Raw genomic sequence first — 23,063 nt, forward strand, 5'->3', positions numbered from 1 at the left:
GTTTCTGAACTAGCAAACTAGCTGATGGAGTGCAAGCCTGAATACAGGTAAATGTCCACAGCACAAATGGAGCATCGAACTAAGTGTCTACAAGCTTGGCAAGGCCCTGCTCTGAGGAGTGAGGAAGACCGTAAGCACCAGGTGCTCACTAGCATCCTGCCTAATTTAGTCAGCAGCTTTTCTGGAAAAAGTCTACAGTTGATCTCTGGAACTCAAAAGCCTTCATGAAACCAGCCCACCACGTGGGCTCCCTGCTGCAGGTCAGCCCCAGACACATGTAGAGAGAGAGAATACTTCCCTCAGCAGGAACTCACTGGAAAACAAAGCAACCAGAGCCCCAAAGACAAAATTCTCCCAAAATACGAACCACACACACTGCTTTAAGGTGCTGTCTGCTGTCTGCCCTGAAGAAACAAAGGTCCCACCCCAACCTGTCCTCCCTTTCCAACTGCGCCTCTTAAAGACTTTTCAGTGCTGCAATTCCATCAAGACACCATCTTGTGCCAATGAGCATCAGAATGAGACACGCAGTAGGCAGGCAGAGGTTTCTTGTCCCAAATGTTCCTCTTCTGAGTAAACAAATCCCAAAACCTTACAGGTATCTTTAAAAAACCTCACACATTAAAACTGAAGTATAAGGAATGTGCAACTGACAGTATTTTTTCAATATAGTAGAACAAGTAGGAAGGAGACAAGGAGAAGAGTCAACCCACAGCACTGGTGCAAAATCCTCAGCTGAAAATACATTGATCTGACAGTGGGGATAGGTCATAGTTAGATTTATGAATTTGAAGAAAGCACTGTGCCAGGCTCCTGTTCCACACCTATTCTATGTTAAAACATCCTTCAAGTGTCAAATAAGAAAAAGAAACAAACAGGAAAAAAACATACTGACAAAGCCCACAATAACCCAGCAGGCAATGCAAACAATTAAAACAGAGTATGGAAATGTCCATGGGCACACATTGTTTGAGGGTAAAGCTCAGTACTTTAGATATCAGCATTTCCCTGAAGCTTCTGCACTTGTAGGAAAAATAGGCACTAGAATGGGACCTGTTGCGTTTCACTTGTGGCTCAGTGGCAGAAGAAAACAGGTCAGTTTTGTACTCAATAGCTGAATATTTATGATTTAGAAGGGTTGAAGCTATTCAGGCATTACTCTTTGCTGTAGTTTTCTAAAAATCACTGTCAATTACAGCACAAATATTTTGTCAATGGCGAAGATCTTGTCTTCAGCAGAGAGAACCTTCAAAAGACACAAAATGTCCAAATGGACCAGTTTTCCCATGTCAGAGCAGCTTGCTGGCAGGTAAAATACATAATTAATAAGGATGAATGATTAATTCACCTTTGAGCTGGTTCATGGCTTCACCTCATTTGCAAGGCACTGCTGCAATCTGCCTATCACATAAAGCAATCCCACTGTCCAGTCAAGTCACTGGGCAAGTGTTTCACCACCTGTGTTCCACCTTCCCTACCCAAGTGCCCACTGGATCTCTGCCTTCCACCCAAACAGCAGGTCACACACATCACCAGCATGTTACCCGTATTAGGCTCAGATCATCAGACAAAACCAAACTCTTTCTCTCTCTCTCTGAACTTTGACTCAGAGGTGAGGTCTCACGATACCCTGACAGTTTCTCCACTGCTGGTCAAAATATTGGGAAGAAGTAAAGCCACACACACATGGAAAGAAGGGAGTCAGAAGCTGCCCAGGGATCTCCACACTTGCCCTCACCTCTGAACTCTGCAAGCAATCATGGGGAAAAACAGTTTGGGAGTTGAAAATAAAGCAGTGGCTGCAATTCTTGCTCCCTCCATAGGCTTTTTATGCAGCATGGGGGACTGGGGCAGAGAAGACACCTTGCATATACCTTTAGGACTAAAAGCAGTGTCTTCAGCCTCAAGTGCCAGCAGCAACTGGGCACCTCCAGAGCAGACACCTCAGTCTGGTGGGACACCTCATGGTCTGTTCTGCCCTCAAGCCTCCTCTTACCTGTATGAGACCGCATATGTCGCGTCAGATCTTGCAGAGACCAGAAACGCTTGTTGCACACAGTACAGACTTTCTTTCTTTTGTCTGCTTTTGCAGTACTCTTAGCCTCATCAGTCTTTGGTTTGTCATCACTGCTCTTCTCAGTGGACTTTCTCTCTGTGCCTTCCCCCTCAGAGATGCTTTCGCTCTCTTCATTCTCCTTTCCTGTTGCCTCAAAGTCCACAGGAGACTCCACTACCTTCAAGTCCAACGGAGACTCTTCCTGCTCAAGACCAGAGTCATGCATCGAGGGAGCTCCTGCATCATCCTGAATGCTTTTGCTTTCATCCTCACTGCTCCTTTCATCCTTTCTGTCCTCACGAATGTGGGCCTTTTTGTGACGGCTAAGAGTGCCAGCAAACTTGAAGGTTTTGCCACAAATGTCACAGGCATGTTTCCTTTCAGTCTGAGAACTGCTGCCTGCACTCTGGTCACTCTCTGCCAGCTTGAAGTCCATTAATTTGCTGGCAAAATTGAGGTCAAGACTTTTGTTACTTACAGAATCTTCCTCAGGGCCCTCTTCATATCCATCCACTTTTTCTTCAGCATCCTCTTCTGCAAGAAGGGAATCGGCCTTCTGCTCCTCCTTGGGGCCGCGCTCACTCTCTGGTAGCTCTGTCATTTCCTCTGACTGCTCCTTCTCGCCACAGCTCAGGTTCAAGGCTTTGTTTCCTGTAGCTAGTGTCTCTGCATCTGCCTGGCTCTCTGCAAGGAAACACAGAGAAACTTTCAGTGGGATTCCCAACTACCAGCAGTGAAGTCAGCCTGCACAGGGACCCGAGAGCATTGCTTCTAATCAAGCATCCCAACATCTGTTTCTCTTGTCTGTGATCTAGGCCATAACTTACAGCTGAAAAGAGATTAAAATACTACAGAACCCAATTAACAAGATGATACAAACTCTTTCACAAAAAGCTTTCTTTTCCAAAACAGACTCACAATCTCAGCAGCTTCCTGCAATAATTTTAATATAATCACTTTTAACCAGAGAACACAATATGCTGAGACACTGAAGAAGAGCTGAGGTCACTGTCACAAATAGACCATTCCAGAGACACATGGATGTATTACTAATGAACTTGCATATGAAAAATGTAAAGACAGATTGAAATAATATACAACCTGCATATTTATCAAACTAATTTTTGTGGAGCAAGAAATATTGTTCCAAGGAAATGCAAAGGCCTCATGCAACCACCCGGTACAACTAAATGTGAATACTTAGTGCAGACAGCAACAGAAAAGTTGGCTTAAAAAACTGGGCATACACCATTAAAGTGGAAGATGTGGAAGTTTGTCCACACCAGAGTCTCTGATATGCCACTTGGAATCAAAATTTAAAGCCAAGGGATAGTAACAGGCTTTGCTGTTTCACAGTTACCTCACAAGAAGACAAAAATTACCTAAGATGTGGTCCTTAACGGTGTCCTCTGCTTACTTACCTGTCTGCAGCATTATTGTTGCTGAAGATGTAACATATGTCCAAAAAACTGAAACAGGTAAGGTGCTTAAGGAGACCAGAAGGCGGAAGCTGTACTCCTTCCAAGCTCCACACAAATAGTATATTAGTAAATAGGAAATAAGCTGGTCTAGCTCTGGAGGCCAAAGCTGCTGCTGATGTAACTGCATCCCCAGTGCCACTTCCCAGGAATTGTTCCAGGACACAAAGTTCACAAGTGGTGCTTTCTGAAAGCTGAAACTTTAAGTCCTCCACCCCTCCTCCTGCTTACTGACAGCAAGCAGCAAAGGGAGCCCACAACCCACCCGGCATTTCAACATTCATCTGCAAGAACGATAGCTGCTGAGTAACTACAGGGATTTAGAACCTCTAGGAGAGAAGTGCAAGTTCTCTGTTTGACACAGTACAACATGTGCTTGTCTCCAAACTGCCCAGATTTCCTATTACAGGTTTTTTTTTTCCCTAAGCAAGGAGTAAAAACAGAAGATAAGAAGATGGTTCTCAGGCACTTATTAGTTTGAATATAGTCTTGCAACACGATTTGCACTGGCCCCATCTCCTATCACTAGTGATAATAAATGGCCATTAAACAAATGTCAAAGTGTAGCAGGGTTTCTGGTGATAGCGAATGATCACTTAGTAGTGTGCAATTCTTGGTACGCTTTTTCTTGGGGGAGTTTAGGGGGGAGAAGTGACCTATCACAAAAAGTAATCTCACCTTTTAATCAGAACAGATCTGTTTACACAGACAGTGGATTACACAAAGTTCATTGCTCATCTAATTATCTGCCCGTTAGAACACGCAAGCAAGCCCTAATCTGTGTGTAAGGCCACAGAATGTGAGGATGGGGACGTCTGAAAGCAGACGTGGGCTGCCCTCTCTCATCCCCTGCGAGGTCAGGAAATGCTCCCCTGATGGGATGGATGTGTGTTAGGCTGAAGAAAGGCTGCCAGCACAGCACAGAGGGGGTTCATTAGGGAGAGGGGCAGGAAACCATGTGAGCTCTGTTAGGATGGAGATGAGTGAGGAGCACAAGGAAACCAAGATGGGAAAAAGCTCCTCTTAATCGTACCCAGAGAGATATTCTGTAACTCTTTATTGACAACACAGAAAACAGTGGATGCAGAGGGAGATTTTTTCCCTGTTTTTCAACATGAAACAACAGAAGCAAAGTGATTGAGGAGAATATCCATGGGTGGCAATCAAGGTAAGAGCAAGCCAAAACCATTTTTAAAACTCTCAATACAGAAGTCCCAACTTCAACATTCAGTGTCATATATCATTCATGATTTTCCAATTTTTCCATAACTTTTTCTTCTTCTGCTTCTAGTATTTGGGAAAATATATTATTTTTCTTACAGTATACTCATTCTTCAGTGAATTGTACTTGAACTCTATCTCCTTTCCTCTCCTCTGTGCCCTGGGCCTCTTCCCAGCTGTTATTCTGTTCTTGCACACGTGGCCTGCAACTACATTTTCCGGTGCACAAGAGAAAAACACTTCAAGGGATAGGTGGTCCACAGGTAAGTGATGTACTGGCACAGGCAAACAGATGAGGTCTACATGAAGTAAAACAAACTCTTAAGTTTAAACAATGTGCCTTCACAAAGGGCAAAGCCCACTCCAGATCCTGGGAACACAAATGCACACAGGCCTTCGCTTCTGAAGCTCCTTCTGGCCCGGCAGCCCTCAAGGAACATTCAAAACTCAGGTGGTGACATAGTCAGGGATATGCTGACACATGTACGTGCTTGGGGGAGCGCTCTTCCTCCTCCCCTGCACAAAGCAGACCTGCCCTTTTCCTTGTCAAGAAGGAGTTTCACAGGCCCCTTAGGAAACTTCATGCATGTACCTCACGTAAAGCAGCAGCTCCTGACCAGCTGAGCTGCTCTGTGGCTATCTCCAACCTGTGCAGTTGGTTCTGGAGCTGGTGAAAAAGTGAGCTGCTTTGCACAAATCCTGGTTATTTGGGGACAGGTGAGAATCAGCCCAGTTCTGCTTCTGATGAACTGGAATAGCAGCAGGGGAGCTGTGAGGGTGTGTGGTAAACACAGTGGTTGTGAAGACAATTGTGCCAGGTCCAGTGTGAGACTTCTCCTGCAGCACAAGAGATGGCTGCAAGGGTAGTCTTGCACTGGCAGCTGCTTCGTCCACTCCAGCAGAGGTTAGGCCTGGTCTGCACTACTGTTTTCTGCCTTCTAACATGCCCACTGCAGCAACAGAAACCCTGCTGGCTACACAGATCCAGCACGCTTGTATCTTACACAAGGAGGAGGATTTTGACTGAGCCTTCAAATCTGGGCAAACATCCCTCCAACAAGACAGAGCTCCTCTCACATGGATAATTCCCATCTCCAGAATTTGGCTGATTTATGTTGCAGAGGGGTCACTCGATTCCAGGCAGTGAAAGAAATAGGATGCACAGGAAAGGCCAGCTGTTTCTTTCCCATTTTTCACTTACTAAGGCTGTAAAATGCTTTCCAGTCCACTTGTTATCCCACAGAATTTACACTTGGTGAATCAAGTGGACAAGAAATCCACTCATCAAGGCTCCCACCCACTGCCACTTCTTCAGCAACCATGGGAGCAGCACACATTACCTTGTCATGTGCAACCAGTGCATCACTCCCCCAAAATGAAGAGAAGAAGGTGACACTATCTGAAGGTCTCAATTCTGACACCAGAGTCAAAAAAGATGTGCAGGATAAGGGAGAAAGAGAAGAGCAGGAAAGTAAGGACATAGGGAAGAAGGCAACAAAAAACCACTGGTAACTCAGCTGCTGCCTCGTCAGCTCCTGGGAAAAAAAAACTTCTCATGAGATGTATTCATAAGCTAAACCTCAAGGACTCCATCTGAGAATCCAAAAACTTTTCCGCTTGCATGAAAGAAACCACTAAAGCTGTGCTATACAGATGTAGCCAAAATCATTTTTCCTTCAAACTGTGGAAAGACAAGACTGTTTTGCTGAAGTCTATTTACAAATCCAGTTGCAGTCTTTTGTCAGCCCAGTCACTTCAAGAAGCAGATGAAGAATTCACTTCATCTTTTATTGGTGGCAAGAAAGAGGAGGGAACTGCTTTCCTACATATGCAAACCAAATTATGAAGAGGGACACCAAATGTGAAAAATTTCAGATGAAAGAGGAGATACAGATCAAGGTGGGCTTGCTGGCATGATTCTTTTTACACATGGTTTTATTTTTTCCTGGAACTATGGTGGAATAGAGAGTAGAGCTTGAGATGCTATGAAGTTAGTAGACAAAACAGGACATAATGAAAAACATTTTGGTGCTAAAGCAAGTGTTTATTGACAAACATTCCTAACATCCCAAGAGAAGAGTTAGAAAACCCATCACATAAATAATCCTCAAAATGGGAGCAAACAGACCACTGGAAATGGATATGGTACAAGCAGTTGGCATTATCAGTCAGATGAGCTGATGATTTACTATCTTCCCTACATTAAATGAAATAACCCCAGCTTGTTTTATATTTTACAAAAGAAGCAGCCACCACTAGGTGGTAGCAGTTCTAGTAAATTTGGGATTTTTTGGACTCACACACATAATGCTGCTTTTACTTCCACCCATGAACAGGAGAACATCTTTTAAACCCAGAGAACCCACTTGAAAAATTTTGGGTGTTATCTTCGTCCATTTTTATTGTAAACATTCTAAATAATTAACTTCAGCCACCTTCATTACATCACCTACACACACTCAAGTTAAATAGTTAATCATTCCTCACATGGCTGAGAGAGCTTCGGCTGTGTCTTCATGCCTTGTGAAATGAAAATATTCAAGCTAGAAAAGGACTATTTACAGTAAATGGAACTGAGTATGTCTGGGGAAAAGGAAAAACAATTCTGGGAAAAAACACTTTCTGTCTTTAACACACAGTATGATTCCCTACTACCTTCAACAGAGCAGCTGAAGTAATGAAAAAGTTTTCAGAACTAGCTCTGACTGCACCTACCATGGGGGAATCTGCATTTAAGGTAGCAGGGACAAAACCCACACTTTGAGCTTATGATAGATCGCACCATTCAGCAGAAAGGCAGTTTGATGTAGAGCTGACAATACAGCCACCATCTCCTCAGTATCTTCATACAACAGCTCTAGCACTCAGGCCAACCCCAGCAGCAAATGACTCTTGCTTTACTCTAAGCTCTGGCTCTAGAGCAGTTGTTAAACTTTGCCTGACACTGAAAACACGATTTCAAGCCCTTTGTCCTCTAAGAAATGCCCACAAATGTAGTTCAGAGGTACAGACAGCTAGAACAGTTTGGAAAAAGTCCCCCACTATACCCAGGGCTCACATGATTTCTGGAGGGATCACAGTGTGGCAGATATCTAGAGCAAAGATGAATTCCACTAGATGCTAATCAGAAAATTCACTGTTGAGTATACTTAGTAAATATTTGTCTAGTTAACACAGAGCAGTTGTGTTCGACCCTCTCACATTAGGGGCAAGTCTCTTTACGAAAGGGATCTTTCCTTATTAAGTTCTCTTTCTCCATTATGTAAGAGATAATCCCTTACCCCATTCCTATCCCACATCTCTGTCAACTGTATTTTGTTGCAAGAAGGGAGCATTAATACAGCCCTAAGGAGACAAAGGCAGGGCTGCTTTAACATGACGAAAGTGGGCAATTCATTAAGCTGGTCCACATTTTCCTCTCTGCCAGAATAGCTCTCCGCTGGTCTGACTGCTGTGAGCTGGGGGAAATGTCCTCAGTTTGCTTTAGGCACTTTAGACCATTCCCTTCCTCCCCATGTAGCAAGGATATGAGCAAGCCCCATCACTTACACAGCCTCCTCATCTCTGAATCCTGTTCTAAACCACCATCCTGTTTTTGTTTTGGTTTAAAACAAGACCAAAAGAAACCCTCTATAAACTTGTTCCCAGTGACACTCTATTGAATTGCACTTCCTGTCTTACACCTCATCCTAAAGCTTTGCTTCATTTATGGCTGACCAAACACCATCCAAGCATCTCCCTTCATTCCCTTTCCTTCTGGCAGAGTGAAATCCATATGACCACTCACTTCCAAGGACAGCCCTCGCAAGGACTCTGCACGCAAGCGCTGAGCATGCTGCTTACCCACCCTTTATAGCCAGCACCAAAAGAAACCACTTCATTTTAAACTTAGCCACAGTTTCAAATTCTTAGTTTACTCCCACGGATTTGGAAATTCCTTTTTCTTGGACAATGAAGGGAGACCAGAAGTCCAAAGCTGTTGAATGATTCTGAACCAAGATTAGCCACCGCTTGGTGAAGCCAGTTATAAATGCTAAGCTGTGCTATGAAGTGCACGTGGTAACTGTAACTGTGTGCGCTATGGGATTTGGGCTCCCTCCCTGATGCCTAAAGCTGCTATTTGAAGACACAAAACACTGACAACAAAGCCAATTTCAACAGCATCTATCCCCAGTGCCTCCCAGAAGATGATGCTAGCTCCACACCTCAGCTGCATCAATGCACTCCTTTAGGGCTGTACTGCCAGCCAGATCCGGGAACTGATCTCATGACTACCAGTCCCTCCCCTTGCCCTTTTAATTTTTTTGGGCAGCTGGGTCAGCTACAGCTGCAGGGGTGAACAGTTTGGAACAGGTCGAGCCAGTACTGCCAATAAGTGCTTTGTGTTATCCAACCATGGCCCAAGGCTCTGTCTGCCGGGGGCAGGTCGAACCACTCTGACCAGCCCGGCGCCAGCTGCTGAGAACATCTACCTTGCACCAGTACTCATCTGAGCAGCTTTAGAAATGCTTGCCTCCTCACACCACCGAACAGATGAGCTGCTTTAGGACCTCTCTGACTATAAGGAAAGTCTTTAATTGTCCTTCAAGTAGGACATTTCAGTTTAATTCTGCCATGAAAATTGTGAGAGGTGAGCACTTTCAGAGCCCTTCCTGCAGACTTTTGTTCTCATAGGGGATCATGTCATAACACGAGTTCCTCTCTCACGCTGTAGCCATCTGTTGTCTGCATAGGCAGGATGGGCCCACGTGACACTGCAGACACCGTGCTACAGCCCTCTGAAGTTACAGGCTGTTAACATGGTAACGAGGCAACTTAGTCTCTTCATGATAGGCAAGATCAAACCAAGTCGTAACAGGTCCCCAGCACGGCAGATTGCAAAGCCAGACTAGTACTGAGACCTGTATTACCACATTTGAATCACTGCAAGGCAACCTGCTGTATTAAAAGAAGCAGAAAGGATGAGAGAGGCTGGCAAGACAGCAGACTTTCCCAAACAGACTGGTGCATGGGGATGTAAGAGAAAAATCCTGTGCACGCTCTGTGCAATCTGATCAGCAGCTACCCTGAGGTTGAGAGTAGTAACTCATTGTAATTTTAACTACCCTGACGCACAGAGCCAACTTCTTGCTGCTTTTAAGTTTGTTACTTCCAACAATTCTCCCATGAAACCAACTCAAAGTGACACAAAGTGACGCTGTCTGTACTGGAGGTGTGAATAACTTGCAGCAACAGCTCCCTTGAGCAAGCAGTTTTCAGGCAAGGGTCATGTACCACCATCTGCTGAGCTTCCTTCTTGCACCCATCCCATTTGGTCAGCACGGTAAACCCAGAGTGACTGTGCTCACCCTTGGTTTTGTGTCAGCTCCTCCTTTCTGGCTAAATGCCACTTACCTACCTACAAGGGAGCCTTGCATGATCTGACAGCCAACCTCTTTCACTACTGACAAGACAGAGGGGGCAGTACGATGGCAGGTGAGCTTCAATGCAGATTAACACAAGGTAAAACAATCTAGACCATGCCTATGTGATGCTGAGTATAGTACTGGCAGGTACATCCAGGCAGGAGGACTCAAAGCCTTCACTGATGTCTCTCCAGGATCACTGACATGGCCTGCAGTAGCAGCCTAATTAAAAGCAGACTTTATCAGCAGGTTCAGAAAACAACTGGAAGGACCTGCAGACAGCAGCTCCATAAACAGGTTGTAAAGGAAGTGGGCAAGGATGTGCCCCTGAACACACAATCCTAAGGGGAAGCAGTTGTGGATGCTGATAGACCTTTAAGAGCAACAGGCCAGAGGAAGTGGCCGTGTCTACATGCTCACACAAAAGAGCACATCCTCCTGCTACCACTGGAGACAGGAGTACCACTGCAGTGTGGAAGGGCACTTCTCCATTCTCCGTGCTTTGCTTGTCTGCAGCATTCAGCCTGACCAAGTACAACTTGGCCTTGGTGTTCTGAACTGCTGGGAAAAAGTGTGTGTGGAAAAAGTGTGGATTTGTGAGATCCAACATCCTCTTCCTTAGACTGGGGGATAAGCACATTTCTCCACAGGCAGCAGCTGGAGACTCCAGGTTTGTGGAAATTCTGCTAGATTTGGTAGAAATGACACCACATTTCTTACAGGGGAAGGGCTTCTGGCCTGTTGCAAGATAAAATGTATGAATACCCCCCTGGTGTGTAATAAGAAACTTCCTTGCTTTTCTTCCTTTGCCTCTGTTATTGCTTGGTGACCAACCACAATATCCTGACTGCAAGCTCCTCAACAGCAGGCTCTCTCTGGAAATGCCTATCGCCTGTGTGAATTGGACACCATCTCCATCAAAGCCACAGGGCATCTCTCCACTGACTTCAGTGGAATCAAGGCCCATATGTTGAACAAACAGTAAATTATTTTCCCTTAGGAGAAAGTTTTTCATGTCTATAATTCATTTAAATTACTAGAACAGGGGAGGGACTAAGCACAGGAAAAGTTGAAAGAAAAGCCAGGATCATGCAGTGCAGTGAGGAAGGCAATCCTGCAAGACATCTTTGTGATGAATAAAGAGATTGAGAGGATAGTTACTTGTAAAAGGAGATCGGCCCCTGTCATACCTACCACCTCACACCCAAAACCTCTGGAAACACAAGTACACCCATCCCCTGCCACAGCCAGCAGCCTCTTTGATACAACATTGTGGGTATCTCTCTCACTTTCATCTTCTGAAAGTTGGTTCTGTTCTAGTTAACATCTCAACCTGTACCAGGGATAACCTGCATCTCACAGACATCTCAGGAGCTGTTTCTTTCTCTTCATTTTCTTCCAGTGTCAACACAGCTTTTTCAATGCATCATGGTACTGCTTTTTTCTAGGCTTTCAAGTCACTCTTTCCTTTTAGATGCCTGCTAATTAATCCATAAATTAATGTACGGCTACAAATATCACTGTTTTATGCACTTCTATCTGGCTTCATTCACAATACAAATACAAAACTTCAAAGTCGAGGAGAAATCCTTTTGCTTCATGGTAGCCCAATTCCTTTTTGCATTTCTTTTCAAGCATGCAATGACAGGATTAGTTAAGGATTAATTACTTGAAACTCAACCTGCATCTCAGGCCACAATTTTCTCATATTTTCAGCATTGAAAATCTTTGTATCAAATATTTATCATACAGACCAATATTTGCAACAGATAAAATATACTTCTTTCCACACAGATGTCCTAGCTGGGGGTCTCAAAACCCTAACAAAATTTCTACTTACTGTGCAAACTCCAATCCTCCCACCTGAAGTTACAGAGCTTTTCAAAAATGTCACCTTTAAAGGCACAAATCTGGAACATTCAAAAAAAGCAGTTTGCCTTCTTTATTTGTCCCTTAATGGCAACTGCTCTTCTGATAAAATACACTTACTCAATGGAAGGTAACCTAAAAATTCAATGTGATTTGATTTTTTTATTAAATTTTTCCATATGAATAGTCATGGCCTGTATTAAAATACATCTGTGCGTAAATATTGACTTGGGACTGACTGTAAATTTTGGTTAGCAGCACAGCACGACTAGCCTAGTCTGGCTACATTTCATAGTAGCCAATTGTTTGAAGAGTGTCTTTTTCAATATAAAGAGTCACCTGAATAATCAGAGCTTGTAAGATCAGTCCTCAAGGTATCTCCTGCACACCTGTCCTAGCAGAAACATGTTATTCACCATGGTAATTACAAATGTTGCAAAATAAAGATGTTTACAATTTTGACTTGAATCATAAAAGCAAAGAATAAAAATGCCTCAAAGTTCTTTTTTTTTGGTGACTTGTGGCCTCAAATCAATAGGAAACATTCAAGTTCATGGGCCAGATGTAAGAGTTTTCTATTTATTTATTCCTTTATTTTGTTTACAGATACTTCCTTGTATGGTTTGTTCCTGTTGTAGCAGCAAAACAAAACCAAAAAACCCTCTCTGCTATTAAATCTCACTTTCTACAAAATTTAATCTTGGGCCAAGTAAGACCTGCCAGTAACCCTCTGAAAATATTCTCAAGTGAATCTCTGCAAACAGATTAGGTTATCTATAACAAACTGGTGGTCAAAAACAACCATCACTGTAATTTCATACCGAACCTAGTCTGATCTGCATCCTATAAAAAGGAGCAAAACCAACTGCATCACCTGCAGGGCACATCTTAGTCACAATTCTGAGAATTTAAAAAGTCAAAAGCATCAGGGAAGAGAAAAAAAAAAAAGGCAGCCAACCGTGTTGAACATAGAAAAGTAAATTATACATTAAAGACATCAAAAGAAAGAAAGTATTAAAAGCAAGTGTTCGAGCATGTTCAAACAAAACACAGCTACTGTATTAGGCACAGTATAAAACCAAGCTATGCCAAATTCCCAGTGTCCTACGTGGGAGCTCATCATTAAAATAAAAAACCACTGAGGAAGGTGTATGCTTAAAAAAACCCAACCAAACACACAGTGGTGCTCAGGCAAGGATAAGCAGGGCAAAAGCTTCCACAAGAGACACTTCTGGTTGTATGACGGATGTGGGTCACTGGGAGCATGTGTATTTTTGCACTTTCACAAAAGAGAAATATGATCTTGACACCACATGGAAGGTGGCCTCTGTGTTGAAATTTTATTGAACATCAATAACAGACTTGCAAAAACCTTCTTATGTCTGTATGGATACAGCAGTTCAAAACTCATAATATACAGACAGCACTTAAATGTTCAGAATGATATATCATTTCCTCATCCTAACTTAGACCACTTACATGAATTACCTCAATAACAACTTTCTTAAAAATGGACACAGAAGAGCTAGGTGCTGCTTTTTAGCTCAAACAACTGCTTTGAGTCTTGTTTGGTTTTTTTTTGTTTTTTTTTTGATAGCAGTGTTAAACAGTCATCTTCCCTGCTGTGATTGCCTATGGATCACATATCCAACACATGCAGCTTGGAAGCAGATCACCAGGAATCTCATCTATCCCATTCACGTCAGCCTGTTTGTCCTTTCTCTACCCAGGTCAGGGAGCAGTCATCAAACACAGACAAAAGTTCCCTTTTTCTCTTTACAAAGATTAGCAAATAGATTTTTTTCTTAACTCATTTGAAAAAACCAGAGCTATCTGACAAGTCACCAGCTATCAGCCTGTGCAATAGGTAGGGATAGGAACGCTGCGCTGTACTACAACACTGCAGATTTCTCCACAAGAAAACCAGTTTGCCCATCCAAAAGATAAAGCCAACAAACTGCTGCATCTACCACAGAGCTGCCAAACTCCTTGCATGCCACCAGCACCTGACACCCACCACAAAAACACAGGGCTCGTTCCACTGGAATGCATCCTCAGGCTTGCTTTGGCACCACCTCCCTGGCCTAAATTTCCTCCACCTTCCCAGCTTAGCTTTCCCCCTCCCCTCCAGTAGGCTTCATGGACACTGCTGCCACAGGGGAGCTGCTGGAAACTACCAGTTTAGAAAGAAAACACTCATGCCATCTGAAGACAGATGCCCCAAGGCCAGCCTAACCTTGCTGTGGGATGGTCCTCCAGCAACAAGTCTCTCTCAACACCGAGATGATGATTAGAAAAGAGTTCAGTATTATCACTGCCAGAGCACACCAACAGGAATGTGACTACCGTCACTGCTGTAGTACCATCAAAAATCCAGTATCTGTGGCAAGGATTTAGTCCTGTTTTGGCCACAGTTGCTTGCTCTCCTCGTGGGTATTCCAGCACAGGCTTTCTAAAAGGATAGTGCCTCCTGCGAAGCCTGGTGGTCGTAAGGGAGATAAGTTTTACCAGTATAATTCATGGCTGAGTGAATTTTCCTGTCTTCATTAAGGGTTTACACCAGTGCTGCTACCTTGGAAGTCTGCCATCAATAAGCAGGTCAAACCTCTTAGTCTGGGAAAAGCCTCTCCATTGTCTTCTGTCTCATGAACAGTTCTTCAGTAACCATGTATTTTTTTTGGAGACCAGGGTGTTGGAAAACAATTGAGATATGAGTTACGTGCTCTCTCTCCTTCACCATAAAGTAAACTGTATGCTTAATAAGATGAAATAATTTGGTCTCTCTGGACCAGGAAACAATAACCTCACTGTTGCACTGATACCTTTCAAGTTATATCCTCGTGTCACCCAAAGCAAACTGTAACAGGGACAGCTCCACAGCTCAGATTCCCTTTAAACCCCTTAGCTAACCTCTTTTACCTCTTCAGGTTTCCCTCTTTAGCACAGACATGAACCAGTCATTTCAGGAAACCTCATTTTCTTTAAAAAAAAGGCAGCAAAAAAAGCGCTAACTTTTATAAGGCCATACTGAAATTCCCTATGTTTCTTATAAACATCCCTAATTTTTATTCTTTATGCCAGGAGCTGAGATGCATAATGAAGTAAATAATATTAACAACTGTGACTGACTTTAAAGGGTGCAACAGCAAATAGAGCTTTGCCCTCTCCCTCCAGAGCAGGATGAGAATCTACTAATTACTTTATTACAGTGTGGGTGGAAAAATGAGGGAACTTAAATCAGCACAGCATTCAATGCAGTATTTCCTTTATAGCGAAGAACAAAAAATAACCCCAGACCTAGAATAAATCTCCCTACCCAATTCCTCCTTTTGTTTACACCAGGTCTGAGGTTACTTACACAGCAGCACAATGCTAGAGATTCCATACACATCTCCACACCTTAGGGCATGTGCCCACTTTTAGTTGTCTATCTCTGAGGAGAAGCTTTTCCTAGAGGCAAGCTATTACATAATGCTCAGGATGAGCAGTTTCTGACATCCTCCTTTGATCTGTTAAATAAAAGCCACCACAAGAAAAAAAAATGCTAAGCACTATATTATTTTCCTGCCACAGTTCTGCACTTATTGTCTCTCCTTTTTAGAGATACTTTTTTATCATTACTGATGCCGACAAACAGCCATCAGAGGCAGACAAATAAACCACGTAAGGCACAATTAAATATTCAACACACATGTTCCCCTTCAAGACAAGACAATAATAACAAAACAACTGAAACCTGAGCCTCTTTCCAGCTACACTAAATGATGCCATTAAAGTCAAATGGGTATTAACCGTTTTATTTACCCTCTGATACTCAAAGACACAGAGATTATTCCATTTCTGAATAATCTACCACCACCACTGTGCAACAGCAACAGCTAGGGATTGGCAAAATAATAAAGGAGAATACAATTCAGACATCAGAGAAAGGAAGATTCCTTCACGGAGAGGCCCTTCCATGGGGAACAACCTCAGGGGCTACACCTACTGTGAGCACAGAGCACTCTTACCTGTGTGACTGAGCATGTGCCGCTGCAGGGCACTCGCCCATGGAAAGACTTGAGGACAGTAAGGACAAGGGATATTTTGCAGGCAGTCTGAGTAAGCGTTCCTCTTCCCTCTCAGCAGCTTATCCTTGGCAGTTTCCTTTTCATCCTCACTTGTTCCATTTCTGCCACTTTCTTCCTTGAAATTGTCAGTGGACTGCAGAAATGGGCTAAATTTGTTAGTGTCTGTGGTAGCCAGCATCTTCTCTATGCTGGCAAATTCCCCACTTGACTCCAGATCCACACTACTGCTAAGTTTGGGCTTATTTTTCGTTCCTTTCTTTCTACCTCTTTTCTTAGTCAACCCAGCATCAGCAACGGGAGACTGCTCTGGATCACAAGCCTGAGACAGGTCATTGGGCAGGTTGGAGTCTCTCTGAACGGTGGTCACGATTGTCACTTTAGCTTTGGCATTCCCTGATTTGTCACACCCAGTGGAGCTGCTCACTGCCTTGGGACTGGCGTCTACAGCCTCCGTTTTCAGCAAAGTGGGAGCAGAAGACACAGATGAAATGATCTGTGCAATGGAAGCCAATGGTGGCAGCTCTTTAGTTACTGAAGGCTTTGGCAAGAGAGGTGGTGGTGGTGGTTTAGGCCTCAGGGGTCTCAGCAAGGCAGCATTGCCAGGGAGAGCCGGGGAAATGATCGGGACAGTCAAATGCAACGAACCTTTCAGTGGCTGGGGATGTCTGACACCCCGGTTTGTTTCCGAGTTCCCATTGGCACCAAAAACCAAAGGACACTGCAGACAGTTATAGGCTTTATCACTGTTCCCAGAAGCAGCCAGCTCTTGACTCCTGGCTTCACAGGGGACATCATCTTTATCCTTCTTCAGGATTTTGGGGATGGACAGGTCGATAGGCTCCATGGAACAGTCATAAAGGGACAGAGATGAACCGAACAAGTTCTCCTGCTTCACCTGCACAGCACTCAGGCTTTTGCTCTTCTGAGAAAAATCCAATGGCTCATCAAAATCCATGGGGAAGTTGCCCACGGGTTCACGTTTGATGGAAACGTGAGATGATGTTCCCAGCAAGAAGCCGTTTTGTGGCTCCAGGAAAGGCGTCATGGGCTTGTGGTCCATGTAAGTGCTGTCCTCCAATAAAGAAGGGTCTGTCTGGCTTTCCTGGGCACTGCAGTCCACCATTAAGATGTAATTCTCAATCTCCTTTTCCTGCACATGCAAGTGCTGCTTGAGGATGTGGTGAATGCAATTCCTCTTGGCCGAAAAGGCCGTGCCACACTCCTTACACTCGAATGGCTTCTTCTTCTGGCAGCCACTGTGCGTCCTCATGTGAATGCGGAGGGCCCGGTAGTGCTTCAGGTCCTCTCCACACAGCTTGCACACCGTGTCTGGGGAGCAGAAGGCATCCACCATCTCTGCAGCATTGCTGGTGACATATTCAATGTTCTTCTCGATATCCTTCCTGGTTGTTTTGAGGTGCTTCTTTCGCAGGTGCCTCTCACAATTGGCTTTCACTGTGAACGGGTAGTGGCAGATTTTACAGATGTAAGGCCGCTCCCCGCTGTGCGTCCGCAGGTGCCGGATCAGTGCTGCCTTGTCGGCTGCAATGTAGTCACAGATGTTGCACTGATATGGGGAAATACCTAAGTGAGAACGGATGTGAGCTCTCAGGACACCAGAGAAGGCAAACACCTGGTCACAGAAACGGCAGGGGTACAAAACTTTCCTCATGGTTGGGGTCTTCTTGTTTGCTGCCCCTGCGATGATGGCTTTGAGCTCCCCTTCTGTGACTTCTTGCTTGATCTTGGCTTCCATACTTAGAGGCAGGAGAGCTTCAATGATGCTGTCCTGCTCCAGCTGTGTCTTCATCTCGTGCTGAGTTAACGGCTCTACTTTGGGTTGGAGGAGCAATTGCGAGGAAGGACTTGATTTGGCTCCTGGCTGGGGGAGATGAGAGTTGGAGGCAGACTCCACTGAGTTCTTGATCAGCCTCAGAGGGGGAGGTGGGAGACTTGGGCTGATGCAGCCAGGGGAGGCTTGCTGGGCACTGATAAGAGGAGGAGGTGTAGAGGTTGCGACAACTGTTCGGGGCGTTACCAAAGGCTTTGGCTTCAGTGGTGGCATATGCTTGAAAATAGACTGCACGGGGACAGAAGGTGCCTTAGAAAGTGGAGGAAGACTGATTTGAGGAGGAGCAGAAGAAGCCATCTTCAAGATCTGCTGAATGTCTGCCAGCTCAATGGCAGACTCATTGGAGATGGGTTTCACCACAATACTGCTGTCAGGCTGGATAATAAAACCCTTCTGGAAAGGCTGCAGCGAGAGAAGCTTTATGTTTTCTTTTGTAGGGGGAAGGACTGAAAATGACCCTCCCATGGAGGCAGCTTCCAGAGGAGAGAGGCTGAGCAGACTGGTGCTGCCAGGTTCCTGAGGTAGGTTACTCTTCAGAGCTCTGAGCCGCATTTCTTGGACCTCGTCTTGTGTATTATCCTCCTGCTTGACAGGCTTGATGTCTTTGGTGTATTGTAGGCCCAAGGATGCCATGAAGACTTTCTGGTCTGGGTTCTCACCGGGTGGGGTTGTGGACTGTGGCTTGTGCTTGTCTTTTCCCTGATCCACCACGTGAGTTTCTGTGTGCAGTTTGAGTGCTGAAAGCATGGGGAATGCCTTGTTACACATCTCGCAAATAAATCGATGGAAGTCACTGATGCACCTTCGTAAATTTGTTTCACACCAGACCTGCAAGACATGCAAAAATATTTACAGTAGGAATCTCAAACTGGAAAGGCATCACACGCTGCTGCAAAACACACACAGTTCATACTCTCTTCCACTGACTAAGTTAAGAGGTTTAGAGCAGCCCTCCCCTACCTGGCATGGAGATATTTCCATTTCACAGCCTTTAGTCTCCTAAGGCGTGTATCTGAATTAGGGGCTGATTCTCCACAAGTTCCCTTCTATAAAAGTAAACTCCTTCAGAAGGCTATTCAGGCTCTCAAATTCTTTTCCATCCTAAATTTCCCTATTAGAAACTTCTCTTGTGTGATTGACAGGACAGGAACCTCAGCATACTACACAGCAAGGAAGCCAGGCAGTAGACTCTCTCGTTTAGCTCTACTACAAAGAAACGAGGAGGAAGGGAAAAAAAAAGAGGCATCCAAGAAGCCAAACCAATGTAAACTAACCAAAATAAATTCCCCCAAAAGCAGATCAATGAAACTCAGAGCTTAAAGCAGAGTGGTTTTTGGTTAGGGAAGTCTGATTACATTTATTCTCCCAAGAAAAATACTAGTAGAGGGCTGGCAAGATCTTTACAGACTCTAAATACTTAATAAATCTTCTCTCACAGTGCAAGCAAAATTATTACAAAAGGAAAATACCAACATTCAAATCCCTTAATAACTTTAAATGTCTGTCATTAATTACAAAAGAAATAAACTTTTGTTTAAAAAGTTCTTTCTTTTGATTTTTCAAGTTTTATACTAAAACTGTAACAGACTGACAGAAAGACGTACATGCTCTCCTCATCCAGTAGCAAATTTCAAGTCTACCACTTTGCAGTCAGAAGAGTTGGAAATTGATGTTTTAACCCCAGAAGGGTAAGAAAAGTCCAGAAACTAAGCATGGTCCCGGTGGATTGTGCTGTTGATTTTTTAATAGATAATGCAGCTTCATCCAGACCCAAACTAAGATAGGCAAGGTTTGACAGAGGAAGGAATCATATCACCTAACAGAAAGGTTTATGGCTTTCAGAAAAATATTTACAGACTACCTCCCTGACTTTCCCCATCCACTGTCCCTCAAATCTTACATGAGGAACATTGTGGAGTGTTTTGTGATGGAATCACAGAAGATGTCACTGTTTAGTTAGTAAGGCGACTGCTCAAAGTTTTTTGTATTAAAGACTTTCATACCCCAACTACATCCATGTTAGAGTAAACTAAAATAAATAATGTCTTCCTTACCATGTGTACTCCCTGTTGATTTCAGATGTAGGATTTTTTGGCTAAGGTCAAAGGGGCAAGGATCTAATATAATCAAAGTTTTCCTTCTAATTTTTTATACACCTTTACAATGGTAGTTATCCACTGCAATGGTGAAAAAGCCCCCAGTGCCAATATTCTTTAGATGAAAAAAGAAAAAGGAGAGACATAGAGTGCTTAAAGTCCACACAAACAGTGATGATGTACCTTCCACAAAATATTCTACATGCAGGATAAATCTTTCAACGACCTCATCAGATAAGCACTGTAGCAGCTGGCACCTTAAGCTACCAAGAACAGAGAGTACCTGAGAAATACGGGGGAACTTCCTACAGGAGAAGTCCGTGAATCCCAAGTCGTGGAAGCCTGCTGGAATTGAAGGGTTGTTCTGAATGAAAGGCTTTCCCATGGGATCTCTGGGAAGCTGCTTGTGGATAACTGCATTATGGCGCAGTAAGCCCCGATGAGTACGAAAGGTGATACAACAGATGTCACACCTGGAAAGGAGAGGAATAAACCAGAAATGACTTACTGACTGCTGCAAGCTTAAGAACTAGCATTCTTCTTGCACCGGGACGTCCTCTTTCCTCTCACCCCACAATACCAAGAACTTGCTAAATGCAAAATAAAGCCACAGTGTGTCAAAACCTATCACCACAAAAGGCCATTTTGGTCACAGTCACTTTCTACCAGTTTCTGGCTAGTAAGTCCACTGGAAGTTTATGAGAACTGACAACCTCACACAGGCAGATGGTATAATGACAACTGAGATAACAGCCTTCTGAAAACCTTTTCATTGTCCAACGAAAAATATTTCAATGGCATTAGACCATTTTATTTTTACTGAAAAGTCCTGTTAAAATAAACAACATTTAAAAAAAACACTGGCGACAAGGAGAGGCTAAATCTGACCTACGTAAAAAGCAAATGTAGAAGGAACACCTTTCATATCCACTACTTAAAACTTACTACTGCACACCACTCTAATATCTGTGTGTAGATCTTCATCACACTGCTTTTCCATAAACCTTCACAGGTATTTTTTCAAAGCTGTTATGAGAAATAGACTGTTTGAAAAGGAAAACTACTGCTCCTTGAATGGGGGAAAGGTTCAGAGGAGGAAGACCAGAAACAGGTTCAACACTTCTCACACTTTTGGACCCCCTTCACAGCCAGTTTGCCCTGAAGAAAAATGGAGAAGCACTGTCTTTTCCTACACACACTTTATTGCTGTGATTTCTTGTTTTTCTCAAGTTCTCAAATCCCCAATTCAGCTAAACAAGGGCTTCTCACATAAAACATTGCATTAAACAGTCAAAGCTATGCTGCAGGCAGGAAGGGCTATGCAGCAACATTTGGTCAACACATCAACAAAGCCTACTCCTTTTAAATATCTGGTATGTGAGCTCTGCAGCATGACAGGTCATGTCCACTCTGCATTCAGTAAGTGACACACAGTTTCACTCAACCTCAAGTTCCTTGTGGTTATAGGTCCAGCTCCCAGCCAAAGCGTGGGTTTCCCAGAAGCAAAACACCAGTGGGTACTAGGCAGTCAGATTTTGTCACTGATAATATTATATGCACTAGGAGCTTTTCACATCTGTCCGTGGCCTTGATTTTCCCCATACTGTCTTTGCTCTCTACGTCAAGGAAAAGGACATGTGCCTACTCATTAAAAAAACATCCTGCAATTAGAAATGACTTCTGACAAAATCCTGAAACCACTCCCTCCCTGTCCTATCCCTAACAAATTCCCATTGTTGTTCATTTTATCACTACATAAACTCCCACAGCCATTTTTTTTATTCTCTGAAAACGACGAGATAACCAAGTCACCCACAAAGCAACTGGACTCATAGTCCCTGAGTGGTGAAAGAAGCAAGTGTGAAGTGTATATAACACGGCCATTGTTATCACAGTACCCAGAAGGCTTGGACATAAATATGCACTGAAGGTTTAATCTGTTTTAACTCTACTGTCAATTCACTTGCATCCTACCTGTATAATTATTGCTGACATAGTTCCTGCATTCCATTAAATACCAAACCAATGCCATTTACAAAGCTAATGTTTACTTAAAGAGGTATGCCAAGTGTGACAACAATCTCGGGGGGGTGGGGTAGGATGGCCAACACATAGTACTTCTTCAGCATCAGGATCTACAGCTCTCCTCCATCTCATTTGGCAGCACCTATTCTGTGACGCAAAGCTTTCATCTTCGGTGAAGACAAAAACACAACCACCAAAACCACTGGGGGCCAGAGAGCATTAAAAAATTATGGGTAGTCACCTGAAGAACTTGCAGGCTACTGAAATTAATTGCTTTTAGAGGTGATGAAAATACCTTGCATGAAAACAAGCAGTGCTTCTGACATGTTCCTCCCGGTATGTCAATATACAAACAAGGAGGGCTGGGAAACAATTCTCTGCACCACTGGAAGCATTGCAGGCTGTTCTGCAAAGGGACACAGACCCTGACCTCAAGGCATCCTGAAGCATCTCTAGGGTCCCAATGTGCCTGGCCTGTCCTGGGCCCAGGAACCCAGTGCAGCAGCTGTATCCCCTTGTGTGTGACAGGGCAGGCACAGCTACCAGTGATGGCACCACAGAGCTACTGGGAGCTACTGACTCCTGCCACTGCACCCCCAAGATCTGGGCTGAGAAGGAGCCAGTGCTCCTTGCCAAGCAGCCACACATCCCACACAGCAGGGAGGTGTGCCTTGTTCATCTTGCACTCCCCCTCACCTCCCTCTTGCAACACGCTGATTTTCAGCACTGCTTTATTTGGGTCTCCCATCAAAAGCTGCACTTGAGAGTTAATCTTTCAGAGCAAACACCCATGTGAAAGTCCTTCACAGTACACCTGTATCAACTGCTAGCCTCAGGACAGTAAAAATTTGCAAGTTAAAAATAGTGCTTTCCATGCAAAGGGAACCACCTCCCCTCCCCCAAACAAAAGTAATGTATCTTGTAAAAGGAATATAAGCTTTCTCTTTTATTAAGCATATTTATTTTTCTCTTTCTTCCTTAGTCTTTTATT

The 23,063-nt window shown here is 43.9% G+C and overlaps 1 protein-coding gene across 9 annotated transcripts in view; it reads right to left on the reverse strand.

The window, feature by feature from the left end:
• The window catches only part of RREB1 (ras responsive element binding protein 1), a 145,237-nt gene that overhangs the window by 3,436 nt on the left and 118,738 nt on the right, over positions 1 to 23,063 (reverse strand). For 8 of the 9 annotated variants that reach the window (XM_038127823.1, XM_038127822.1, XM_038127821.1 and 5 more), the window contains 3 exons: positions 20,331 to 20,520; positions 16,040 to 18,779; positions 1,997 to 2,740 (listed from right to left, as the gene is read on the reverse strand). In XM_038127823.1, the coding sequence (XP_037983751.1) occupies positions 1,997 to 2,740; positions 16,040 to 18,779; positions 20,331 to 20,520 (3,674 nt within the window). The remainder of the gene's footprint in view (positions 1 to 1,996; positions 2,741 to 16,039; positions 18,780 to 20,330; positions 20,521 to 23,063) is intronic. The other variant, XM_038127829.1, reaches the window with a different exon arrangement.

The sequence above is a fragment of the Motacilla alba genome, chromosome 2, assembly GCF_015832195.1.
Source record: "Motacilla alba alba isolate MOTALB_02 chromosome 2, Motacilla_alba_V1.0_pri, whole genome shotgun sequence".
In the NCBI taxonomy this organism is placed as follows: Eukaryota; Metazoa; Chordata; class Aves; order Passeriformes; family Motacillidae; genus Motacilla; species Motacilla alba.